Raw genomic sequence first — 13,596 nt, 5'->3', positions numbered from 1 at the left:
AAGTACAGACAGTCCTGCCAACTGAAATCCTCATCTCTCTGGGTGGTACAGTATGGCAGCCAATTATGCACCATCGGCCACAGTCGGCACTGGCACAGTCAGGATGTGATACCAAGTCTTGGGGCCTGTCCACGCACTGGTTTCTCAGCCACCAGGTGTTTTATCACTATGAAGTCATTTAATAGGGTGTTGGGCCACCGTGTGCCACCGGAACAGCTGGTATCGACTGTGGCATTTGTCATTATGTGCCTGTATAGACATTAAATGCTTATGGTGTCTAGACAGATGGTCAGACAGACAAAGTGTTTGTTTTAGGAGAGTAGACAGTCCATCCTCCATTCATATTTTTTCATTCAGGAAAGTAGAGAGGGTGATAGTACATGGCTTGAGAGTCAACGACCCTATGGATTGCACCACACGTCTCGGCACAATGCTCTGTCATGTTGCTGCCCTGTTATTGTGAGAGCTAGATTTCAAACTGAGACACTGCACTGCTCTTCATGCACTTTGTGTTCCCAATGATGAAGATGAAGGATTTACCACCATGAGGCTAATCAAAAATGCTTTATCTAAAAGTCTTTTATTCCCATATGAAACAGATTAGACAGCCCAGGTTATAAATTCACGCTTTCCTTTTCACCTTATCATTTCATAATATCATCATCACCTTAACCTAAATCTGAGTTTCTTTAGAAAGAAAACACATATAGAAGCACCAGCAAATCCCCACACACAACAACAGTATGAATCTGTCTGTATGGCTGACTTGCACAACAAACTATGAAGTCATGTCAAACCCCTCTGTCGATTTTATATAGTCATACAGGGAACAAGAGGTAACATGATACATACACTAGTGTACTGTATCATGTCTTACTCATTTGAAATATTTTTTGGTTTCCTCAATTGTTTGGTTTAGCTAATTGTGTTTGCAGCATTATCTTGCTGTAATATTGCTGTGTTGTGTGTTGCATACTACTTTCTTATTGATCCAAAAAGATTTTGGGGTTCTCATTTGTATAATATATTCTACATAAATATTTCCCTCTATCAAATACATATATATCCCATTAGTGAGCAACCATACTTCATTATTTAGAAGCTCTTCTCCCCACCTTCCTCCACCCCAGACCATACCTATCATTCTGACCTTTTAAAACCAAGCCTGCTTGTGATTTTTCACTCCACCTTAACAAACCCCTCAGCCGTGATCCCACTGATTTGGTCAGAGATGATCTTGGCAATAATCTTCCGCCTTCCAGTTCGGTATGGGGTGCACAGTATCTCTGACCGGAAGATCCTGCCAACTGCAATATTCCTGTAACAGGGCAAAGATACTGTATGACTTCCAGGTTAACAGGGTAAAGATCTGTATTGTCTTAATATTAACTGGGCAACATTCCTGCTTGATTGACAGATTAAGAGCCATGTCAAGAATTGTTGAGTTTAAGCCTATGAGCTGCATACTACAGACTCAACAGGCACAACGGAAGCATAAAGGGGTTATGTGTGTTCATTGTTCTCAGATGGAAGTCGAAGACTTCATCCCCCTATCTTTACATAAAAGGCGAACATCATCCAAATTCCCCCTGAAAAAAGTGAAAACTAACTCTTTTCTGAATGCACTTGGGGTGTGTAGAGTAGTTGCCAGTGTGTTTGGCCCTATTCTTCTTAGAAGTGTGCCATTTTTTCTAGGTTTACCTTCAAAGTTGCCATATTGTCTAGCCTTACCCTTGGTTGAAGGTTGCCAATTTGAAGAGGCCCAGGCCCTCAACTAGGAGTTTGCAGTTGTCCATGGCAACACCCGTAGTGTTCTTAAATGTGAAAGTTCCAGTGAATTTTTTACCAAGCTTGGCAGTGTCAGGAAGCTGTTGATGAACAATGACATGTTAGGAAATGCATATTAGAAATACACACACACACACATACATCTAACTTCAACCTAATCTCTAACATTTTAAGGTGTAAGACGTGCATTACAAACACATACAGACCACATACAGTGTGATGGATACAGTGCCCCAGAGTAGAGCCACATGGGTGTAAGACATTACTCTTCAACCTTTGATTGCTTCAAAACATTCAGCCAGATAAATTGGTACACTGTGAGCTATGGACAAGGGTCTGCTTTGTAAATCAAGACTAAATAAACTTTGTTATAAATATTAATAGCAAACTCATTCATGATCCAAGATTTCTTTTGAGTAGAAGCATATGAAACAGTGACTTCATATCTACACTTCAAAAGAGCAAAAATGAAAGATATACTACACTATATAAGCACAAAGATAGTGTAGCATATCTATTATTGGTAATGTCCTATTCTTCCTTTCAAACTGTGACTGTCTTTCATACAATTATGCCTACATAAATACAAATGCAGCAATTAAAGCAAATACGGCTAAATATGGCTGAAGTCTTTTATAGCAAGGCGTGCTTCATGAATGGCAGAAGTTATCTTTGTGTATCATACTTATTAGTAACAGGAGAGCACAGTGACAGAGATTAACACAAAGCAATTTAAATGTAGGACAGCCATTTGCCTGCAACCAAACAAGTATCTTCCCAGTGAGGCAACTGCTGTGGATTGCTTTTCCTTCGTGATCTACGACAGATAATGAAATGGCCTCTGTCTGTATAGCATCATGGGACAGAAGCTGGGCTTTTAACCAGGATTAATTCCAGAATCTTAAGGTGGCTGATTATAAGTTTCAGCAAGATATGGAACCTGAATTACTTGTGTAGATTTGTCTAACAGTATGACTGGATGTTAATGTCAAAAATGTAAGTTATTTACAGTGTATTTACAGTAAGGAAATAAAAATAATTATTATAATATAATTACAAAATTCAATATGAAAATATATGTTGTGGATCATGGGACTATGAACAATAACTTTAATGATGACTTTCCAGTACAAATTCTCTTGATTGTCTTTTATACAGCAACAATTCCACCACAGTTCTCCACTGGTCTTTCAATGGAGGTTCAAAAGAAGACACAACGTAGAATTGGTAATTTCTTGCACCCATTCCCAAACTTACCTCCACTTTAATTGGAGGATACCCAAAGCTGATGATGGTGTTTTCAGTGCAGATAAAGCTGGGGTCCTTACACTCAGCCATAACAGTGACATGGAGGTGCAGGTTGTCATTTGCATCTGACAGTTGAGGCAGGTACTCTTGTACCTCTATTTTCAATGGAATAGAAGTGCCTGTAATCAAACAAAAATTGTGTGATTGACTGTCAACACCAAAAACAAGCCTGTACAAATATCAAATATGTTCACCTTCCCTATTTTCCTCAAGAGCTTTAGTTTCTTTTATTTCTTTTTTATTTTCATTAAAGAAAACATGAGTATGGTTTGCTGAGAATTTTTTTGAAATAATTGTACTGAAACAAAGCCAGAAACACGATCAAACATTCCTGAGGGAAACTGTCTAAGCCAAAAATATGAATGCGGAGAAAAATGTCTGCTTCTAGAAATGCAGTGGTTCTGGTGATGCCCCTCAGTTCTGCTCAGGTCAACCAACTAGCATGGAAAGACATGAAGGAAAATAAAGACTCGGGCATCACAGCCAGAAGCTGTACTGAAGTTCCATTATCTCCAGAATGTCTCTAAAATGGCTGACACTGACTTACCTTTCGTTGCCTCAATAGTCACTTCCTGCTGCATGTTCTTCACTGTGGCAATCGTCGAGCCGTTGTAAGCCTGGAGCTGGGCAGCAGCTGTGAGGGTGAGAGTGAGTGGGCGCGGCAGCAGGTTCTCGAGATTGATGGAGAAGCTGATTGGAGAGCCCAGGCTGGTAGGGCCAGAACTCTTCACCTCCAGCAGCAAGTTGCGAGGTTCCTCAGAGGGACCAGCTTCAGAGCAAATGGCACAGGCTTTATCCATCGCCTTCCTTTCCTCTTTGCTGCCTGCACACCAGAGAAACACTCTTTATGAGTGATACAAGGAAACACACCATGGAAACACACCATGTTTGAGAAATGTACAGAAGCACACACCGCGCTTAGAGGGAAATGTACTTCATTCAAATGGGACAAACAGTACATGTACTGTGATGATTATTAATTATTAAATGCCACTTGTGCAGTGAATAAATCAGTGATCTGATGCTGCGAGAGCAGTAACCCCCTCTATTCTCTGTGTGAGGACTCCTCACCTTCAGCGAACTTGTAGAGCAGAGTGATGTCCCCTCTGCGATCCTGCCCCACTGCCTTGGTGCTGATGTTCAGCCCCACAACGTTCTGCTGCGCCTTCACCTTGGTAGCAGTATGCCCAGGGCCTTCCACCCTCCACAGCACACGGTCTGCGTTCACCTCAGCAAAGACGAACCTGGCGTCATAGGGCAGGTGAACCTCGCCATTCTTTATAGCCTTGAGAGGACATGGGCCACACTGGTAGATTCCTGGACAAAGAGGTAGAGGGTGTGACATTACATGGATCCCCTACATGCAGCAATGACATTTTCAAGATTGCAGATCTAGTGGAATATCAGAGGAAGGACATACAAACGCAAAGCCTATAGTGTACATAAAAAAGGCAATGTGTGGAAATAAAGCAAAAATACTGTAAATGCATGTGTATGTGTGTGCATTTGTGTGTGTGTGTGTGTGAGAGAGAGAGAAAGAAAGAGTGTGTGTGTGAGAGAGAGAGAGAGAGAGAGAGAGAGAAAGAGAATGTGCATAAGAGTGTATGACTGTGTGCACTGCACACACGTGTGCATGTATATGTGTGCATGTGTGGATGCATGTATTTATACAGCACATGTGTATCTCGGTGTTTGTGAGTGTGCAAGAGCATTACCTCCACTTTCCTCCTGAGGAGTAGCATCCAGGGCCTGCCAACCATCATAACCTCCTGGCAGGTCTGGGCGTTTCATCCACACATCGTTCCACACATGGAAGTTCCTGCACAAACCATAGGGTCAGTCCACATTGATCAAACCCAACCTGTAAACCATGCATTACTACCCATGAGTCAATGTGGTGCAGGGAAGTAAAAACCTTTACAAATCAAACATTTTCAAATTTTACATTTCCAAGCCTCACGTTGTAGGGCATATGGAAACATTGACAAATCCATGGTCAAAAATCATAATTTATCTTGGGCATAATTGCTAAACTGTTTATAAGAATCTATGTCTCCAGGGTTTGAATGTTTCAAAGCAGAGCTATTGTTTACCAATGCAAAAAATTCAACTACACTTCTTAGCCATCAGAGAATGAAAGCATTAAAACACCAAATGTGAATCAACCTCACAATGGTAATGCTAACAGAATGCACAATCTATAGATCCAAACTACAGATCTTGTGTTCCTATTCATCATATGGTGAGTGAATTTGAGACATTTGATACCGTTTGATAACTCCTATTATTAATACCTATTATTGTCATATCTCCTGTTTGCTATCTAGACAACAATGGGGAAACGAAGAACATGTATCTGTTCCAACAATCTCATTGATTAATTCTGACCAGATGGAGTCAGAAGTCATTTTGTCCAGCTGCTCTCCTTTCATGTTGATGTAGATGTCTATGGTCAGGTTCCCGTCTGTGTCATGGGCGGAGTTAAAATTGGTCACACTCCTGGCTGGGATCCCCAGACAGCGCATCACTGAGGAGAGATAAGTGTGGTCAGAGCACCTCCTTGAATTAAAATTATTTAGACATACTGTATAATGGTAGAACAACATTTATTATCACAACGTTAAATGCATCATTTCAAGAAAAATGAAAATAAGAAAACAACCTTATCATGTTTTTCATCTTTTTTTATTTTTTGTGGCATGATGCATTTAAGGTTTATATTACTGGACAGACATACAAGAATATACATACAAGTGGCCACTTTATTAGGTACACCTGCCCAGTACACGAGTGGATCCCCTTTCGGCTCCAGGATGGCCTGAATTTTTTTGGCATGGATTCAATAAGGTGCTGGAAATATTCCTTAGGGACTTGGGTCCATCATAGCATCATGCAGTTCCTGAAGATTTTTCAGCCAAACATTCATGCTACAGACTTCCCATTCCATCTCATCCCAACCCTACTTTAATGAACTGAGATATGGGGACTGTGCAGGCCATTAGAGTAGACTGAAGTCAATGTCATGTTCATGGAACCAGTTTCAGAAGATGCGTGCTTTTTGGAAATGGCACATTATCCTGCTGGAAGTCATCACACCCACACCATTACACCACAACCACCAGCCTGCACCATTGACACAAGGCAGGGTGGATCCATGGATTCATGCAGTTTACGTCAAATTCTGACCCTACCATCTGCATGTCACAACAGAAATTGAAATTCTTCAGACCAGATGACATTTTTCAAATATTCAGTTGTCTAGTTTTGGAAGTCATGTGCCCATTGCCTCATCTTCCAGTTCTTAAAAGAATTGCAGACACTCCACTTCACGTCATGCCTATCAATGCTTATTTGGATCCCTAATGCCTGATTTATTATCATGAAGAGGTTTGGAACAAATCTGATGTTGTGTTCTTTGATTACTGAATATTCTATGAATGAAAAAAGTCAAATTTGGCTATCGTCAACTAGCCTCCTTCTCACACACCAAACGATATTTTTACAAAATAATATTAAAGGGATGTTCATCTAGTTTTTCTTGACCGAAAAGAAACTTTTTTCAGAATCAACAGACACTTTTTGTCAAAATACAAAATCTGTGAGAAATATAAAAGAATCTGCCTTTATTCCCAAAACCATGATAACGATGTTAAAACATTGCCTGGTTGATGCTGATATGGGTGTTGTCATAATACTGTACTTAATTTATTTCAATACTGTGCTTTAATAATGCAAAAGCCTGTAGTCAAGGAGTAAAGAAGCAGGAAGTTGCAGATTTGACTCATAGGTATAGTTACTGGTGCTGTGCCCTTAAAAATACCTTACGTTTGAGCTTAAAGCTTCAAATGCACTGATGTACCCTGCCCCCTACTGGCATCCACACAGATAGGTGAGGTCAGGTGAGGGTGTGTTCCCATACCTGTAGTGAGGACTCCGGAGAACACCCAGCATTGCCCGTATTTGACAGGGGCCTTGCTCTGCTTGTATTGAAGCAGGATAGCTGAGCTGCCAGTCCAATTGAGTGGGGATGTCCCCTGGAGATACTTCCCGGACCAGTTTCCCATTAGGACCCCACGGTCATCATTAGAGTTCACCTGCAAGCGCAATATTTTCAGGGAATAATTAAGAGTTAAAGGAAGAAAACTAGGATTATTTACAGGTGTAAAATTATTCCTGTTATACATTGTTAACATGTTTAATTTCCGGTTAGTTGCACAGCATTTGGATTAAGATGATCTGGGTTCTGTGGGCTGAGAGTTTACCAGTGCAGACATGGCCCTGGATAGTCTCACAGGGTCACTCCTGGCAGTTTGGCCCAGCTTGCTCTTATCCAGCAGCTCCATACACGCCTCCAACACCCCCTCCTCAAACTGCACAGAACAGAACACAAAATCTGCATTTGCCTACCAATTAAGTACAATTCATTGGAATTTAGCAGGATAAGTCACCCTAAAAATGAATGTTATTCTTTTATTTTCTTACCTCAAGAAATGCCCTTTAAAAAAAGAGGGCAATACACCCTACTAAAAATGTGCAATTGCCGAAGCCCCCAACCACACAAATCCCTATGGACCCATCCCTATCGATCCCACGACCTTTTTGCTGTGTGGCGACAGTGTCACCCACTGCACCACCATGCCACCCTCTTAGCAAAATGCCCAAGATAATAACAAATGAAAGCACTTTTTGCAATAATGAGGTATTTTGGAGCTTCTATGTGCAGCTGCAGCCATATGACTGATCTCTTTTTCTTTCAAAATTTGATACGGGTTAAGACTTTAAAAAGGTTAAAAAATTAGTGACTTAACACTACAATATTTAACACTGACAGTCCTGCTTATTCAGAGTGACTAAAACAGCCAACTTTTTTATTAATGCTTTCCTCACTTCCCCCAAATTCGATCTGAAAAACTCCCTGACTGACACTAGTATCAGTTGTGTGTCATCCTGCAGGTTTGCCAACTACAGTCAGTACTGGGAAAGTACAGGTTTGATACCAGATCGTGGGGCCTATCCATGCACTAGATAAAACAATGCCTTAATAGGATGAGCCATCCAGCAGCCCCCAAGCATTTGCACATTTCACATACAATCCATTCATTAAACTGGATATTTACTGAAAACATTATGGTTAAGTCACTTGCTGAAGTGTAAAACAGCAGCACCCAGCATGGAATTAACCTTAGTCTTTGTGTGGTTCACAAAGGTAAACCCGTCAGTATTAATGTAAAGCTAACAATACCCTAGCCTAACTATTAGCAAACATACTTGTTAGCCTAACTAGCAAGCTAACTTGGTAGCTAGCTACTAATATAAACTACTAAGAGTACTCATTTGAACTAATTACTGAAACAGAAGCAGCTAAAATATTTTCAGTAAATCAAGGAGTTTTTATTATATATATTCAGATTCTTGTTATATTCATGTGACACATTTGCCTCCTATTTGTCACCGTGTCTATATAGGTGAGACCACACCTGAACTTCCTTCTCTTAAACCGTGATGAAGACCAGTTTTTGTCAAAACGTGTTGACTTTTCTTTTATGTTATAGCCATTACAATGAAGACTTTTTAATTCATTATTTTCCTTCGGTTTTCATTTTGGGAGTGTCCAATCAGTTTTCTTTATTGTTGCTTTGTTCCCCCAGTTCCAAGAGCACCTCTCTTACATCTCTACTGCGTTTTACAAGCGCACCCAGTTTTATTTTTTATGTTTGTTTTGTTTTGTCAAAATAGTTCAGTGTTATGAACTGAAACGGGGAGCTTCTGAAATTTTGAAATGGCTCAGGGAAGGTTGTTCACCACACACTGATGACATCAGAGGGCAATGATTGGTTAATAGGAATTTTGTTCAAGCAAGAACAATAGTGATGTTGATCCAGGAGAATATATTCTACTTGCCGAAATCACGTTGTGTGTTCATAAACTTCCTCATATTTTTCTAAAATATGTTTCTGAAAACATATGATGTGAGAAATAGGCCATTTAATTGCTGAATTTTGATTCATATTTGTCTAGTTTGATCTGAGCTTCATGATCCAAACACCACTGTGTTGTACGAATCATTTTCATAGAAAATACTTCATGCAAATGAGATGGGCACACCTACCCCACCCGCCCCTGGAAGCATTTTTCAAAATTGTGTAGTAGGTGGAAACAGTCTGAAACAGTGAGTGCAATTACTTCTCGATCTTATGATGCCCAAGATTAATTATCAAGAATTGTTATTTAATTATAAAGCAATGCAGTATATCTGTAGGAAACTTCTGTTCTGTTCAGCAGTGGCTAAAAAATGTCAATATCTGCTAACTTTCAGGCAGGATTGTTAATAGTATCAAAACCAAATAATATCATCGAATTCTTCACATTCATCAGTACTGAACAGAAATGATAAAATAATGGATTTTGGCTCCATTTTGTTTATTAAAAAGCACTCAAATCTCAATTGTACTAAATTATATAATTCATTGTGAAATATCAATATTCCGTTTACGCTCTATTGCAAAAGAATGCATGTTTCATATGTGCCTGGGGATTCATAGGAATGTGCATGTGGGTGTTTGACTGGTTGTCTGACTGTGACTGTGTGAATCTGTGTTTAGAAAGTAGGCATTGTAATACCTGGCCAAAGTTCCATGGTCTTTCTTTGATGTCAGTGTTGTGGCCAACATAGAGGTAGCCCATATCACTGAGCACATACTCGCCACAGGCGTTTTCATCAGGGAGGTACACATCATCATCTTGGGTGGGTGACATGCAACAGATAGATAGATGTTAATACATACCAAATATGGAATAGAGGCTTGGCAAAAATGAGAAGGATTACTGGTGACTTTAATCAAAATATTGATTGCAATCTCACAAATTTACCTTTACACCAGGGGTTGAACAGCAGGTAGAAGTAACTGTGCTGCGGTTGGTAGGTATAATCATCACCAATCTTCAACATTAGGGAGTACTTTCCCACAATAGCATTAGGGGCTGTCCTCACATCAACTTCGCACTGTAGTGGAGGCAACACACAATCAAGCACATTACAATCACACATTCATGTTTCAATCAGACTCATTCTAACCGCACGTGATGACCTGGTTCTGGGACGTGTGGATGATGGTGGCACCCCAATGCCCTGCTTCTGACTCATGCCGAGCTGGGATCAGCACGAGTGTCCCCTTGGCCTGCAGGGGGCGATCACCTAGGACGGAAGAGAACAGGACAAGCTGCAGTGCGTGATATTAACAATGTGATCTGCTGGACAGTATCAGCCTCACAGCCACTAGTTCTACTCTTTTGGTTGTAAATGCATAAGCCTGAGTCCTGCAACCCTGAAGTAAAAGTGCAATAACCGAGCAATACATTTTCTAGTAGGAGAATTTCACAATGAGGTTTGATAATTCCTGCTAGAGAGGTTAATAGGATCAGGCCCTACAATAACAGGAAGGACAGGGGGCTGATGTGATCAGGAGTGATTAGGTGAGTACATCTGTATTGTAAAACAGTACTCTTGACCCTGGTTATGGAAAGAACTGCTCACCCACGCTGAGCTGAAGCACCACCTGGTCCTGGGGGTTGAGCTCTCTGCTCAGTTGCAGGCGTAACTTAAAGCTCTGCCCCCTCCGTACGGTCAGAGCTGTGGTCAGGTAGTCCGATGTGTGGTGAAGCTTGGTATTGAGCTCCTTCAGGTAGTCAAGGGAACTGATTCTCAAAGCTTTACACACACACACACACACACACACACACATACATACATTACATTACAGGAATTTAGCAGACTTATCCAGAGTGACTTACACAACAAATGTGCACTCACATGCATGCACACACACATTATAGTTAACACATGATCTACCTAGTTAGCAAAATGGGAATAAACGATGGACCTATCATACTTGAATTTATGAAATATTTAGTTTTATTATAATAAGAAATTGCTTGAAACCACAAGTCAATTCACATAATATCGCACTCAAAACATCTTAAATCTTACATTAAAGTCATTAATTTCCAGATAAATCGTTCCAATAAATGAAAACTTACCTGTTTCAGACATTTTTCTTGCATAAGAATTGGTCCAGAAGACACAATGTACCTATCAGCAGTGAGCCCTTGCATTGGTGGCGACTACTTTAATACCTTATTAGCTGGAACGAGGCCAATGTAAAAATGGTAAAAACTCTCCTGGCACTGACAGACAAAATAATTCCCCTTCATTATGCAAATACAGATACCGCATGATGCAATCATAGAATGTTATTGATGGAATTGCCGTGCCTTTCATTCCATAGCTGGAATGAAAGGCATGGCATTTGAACGTTTCAATAAACAAAGACTTTTCTGTATGCCCAGTGGGTGTATAACATACCCTCTTATCTATTACCCTGGTACGCTGTGATTTGAGTTTATTTTACCTGGGAAAATCAATAGACCTACTTCCTGAGAAATTAAAATTTGGTTGACATCCTTATTGTTCATTTTATCAGCTATGTGTTATCGAGATCTGAGCTCTGATGTCCAGGATGTGGCATTAAGCCCAAAGCATATGCCTTTGGATAGAACAACAGTCTATCATAGGTCCACCAGACATACAGGGAAACTTACAATGGGGACTCCAATAATGCATGAAGCTTAATAGAAACACAAGAATGTTAAATGATGGAGGCTTTTGAGTGGCACCACTTACTAAGCACTTGTTCTCAGTGCATTGAAGTTTCCCTTTGTCTGGTATTTGCTCCTCACCAAATGACATTGCCAATTGTGACTGGCAGCCCCACATTATGCCATATTGGCATACTGTATATACATTACCCAGGGAGGGAGCTGTCCATGAATTCTCTCCATCATCACAGAATAAACTCTGCAATCTGCCAAATGGATGGATTCTATGGCAACAATTAACAAGCCTACATATATTGTTAGAAAAAAAAGCAGTGGTAAAAAGATGTTCAATTATTGATGTGAGCAGTTTATTCAGCTAGCTTGTAATTCATTGAATTGAATCATTGAATCATGCAAGTGTTGAAATACAGCAGTAGCCAGAAGACACTGTGGCCTTCCAGGGCTGGAATCTGACACCCTGATCTAGACAGTACTGTGTCAAGCCAGGTCAGCCTCTTGCTTCAACTAGAGCCAGTTAGTGTGAAATTTGCCTAATTTACTCTAATGGAAATTTGTTCTGCTGTCAGAATTAAAGTTCCGTAGGGCCGTCTGGGTAGTGTAGAGGTATAAGCACTAGCCTACCACCGCAGAGTCCTGGGTCAGACGTTCTTACGAACACAATTGGCAGTGTTTGCAGGTGGGAAGCCGGTGAGGGTATGAGTCCTGATCGTTGCATTAGCGACTCCTACTGGTTGGTTGGGGTGCCTATTCAGCAGGGAGGGGATCTGAAGTGAAAAGAAGTGGCTGGCGACTCCACATGTATCGGAGGAGGCATGTGGTAGTCTACACCCTCCCCAGACCAACAGAGGATAGTGCATCGACCAGGACCGTGATACACAAGGGGAATTGGTATAACGACTAAATGGGGGAGAAAATGGGAGAAAAATGGCAAAAAAAAAGTTCTGTAACTAAACTTTACAACAGCTTCTGTTAATCTACAATGAATTCCTTGAATACTTGTTCTTCTCAAGTCTCTTTAAAGCATACACATTATAATTGGAACAAGTGTTTTTTTTTTGTTTTTTTTACCCTATTCTTAAATCCTCAACTTTATTTATCCAGTAGAGAACGAGAAAGCCCCATTGAAATTGTAATGTTTTTCAAGGGACACCTGGCTAAATGTTATTTGCCAAAGTCAACAAATAACATCATATATAATAACGTATACCTTTTGTTACCTATTTAAAGATCGGATAGCCTTTGTCTATATTTTTTGGCACATTACCTTGATCTATTTGGACAAAACAAATGACACTTTTTAAAAAAAAAATTTGTTATATTTGCAAATATTTTCAAATTAAGACATACAATTTACATGTACGAAGATATACATATGTGTATATATGAAAAACTAAACAAAAGGGTGTGTACGTAAAGAACAAAACAAAAGGCTACGTGCACTTGCGGTGAGTGGATTGGGGTTGTAATTAATCACATCGAGGCATCAGTTCCCACAGTACCACTTGCATTAGTCATACCCATCTTCATATCAATGTTTCCTGACAAACTAATTACGCATCAAATCACTCCAAATTGCCCATCTGTGCCTATAGTTTAATCTTCACCTTATACTCCTTTTGTACTCTTTAACTTTCAGGCATAGTTTCATTATCAGTTATATTGAAATATCATTCCACATTGCCAAGGATGACAACACGAACACCCAACTAATGGAATATTTTCATCTAGTTTATATTCATTTTGGACAACACAATGATACACAAATTATGATGCCCAAGTTTAAAAAAAAAAAAAAAACCATTTGTATAATTTAATCCTGCCATAAACTGTTATTGACACATGCATACACATTTAATATGTCAGATGTCTATACTAGATCAATGA

General features: G+C 40.0%; 1 protein-coding gene across 1 annotated transcript; it reads right to left on the bottom strand.

Annotated features, from left to right (window-relative positions):
• Nucleotides 1-598: 598 nt before the first annotated feature.
• LOC118223818 (protein-glutamine gamma-glutamyltransferase 4-like) lies at nt 599-11,990 on the bottom strand. Its single transcript, XM_035410812.1, has 14 exons — nt 11,134-11,990; nt 10,631-10,804; nt 10,185-10,291; nt 9,967-10,099; nt 9,718-9,836; nt 7,359-7,466; nt 7,016-7,190; nt 5,485-5,623; nt 4,812-4,915; nt 4,168-4,413; nt 3,644-3,919; nt 3,046-3,215; nt 1,732-1,868; nt 599-1,318 (listed from the first exon to the last, which is right to left on the bottom strand). Exons 1-14 carry the CDS (start codon nt 11,144-11,146, stop codon nt 1,180-1,182), a joined length of 2,040 nt encoding a protein of 679 aa, XP_035266703.1. The 5' UTR covers nt 11,147-11,990; the 3' UTR covers nt 599-1,179.
• Nucleotides 11,991-13,596: the final 1,606 nt, after the last annotated feature.

This window comes from Anguilla anguilla, chromosome 1 (genome assembly GCF_013347855.1).
Source record: "Anguilla anguilla isolate fAngAng1 chromosome 1, fAngAng1.pri, whole genome shotgun sequence".
In the NCBI taxonomy this organism is placed as follows: Eukaryota; Metazoa; Chordata; class Actinopteri; order Anguilliformes; family Anguillidae; genus Anguilla; species Anguilla anguilla.
Note: the sequence above shows the minus strand (reverse complement) of the source record. Positions and strands in the feature narration are given on the sequence as shown.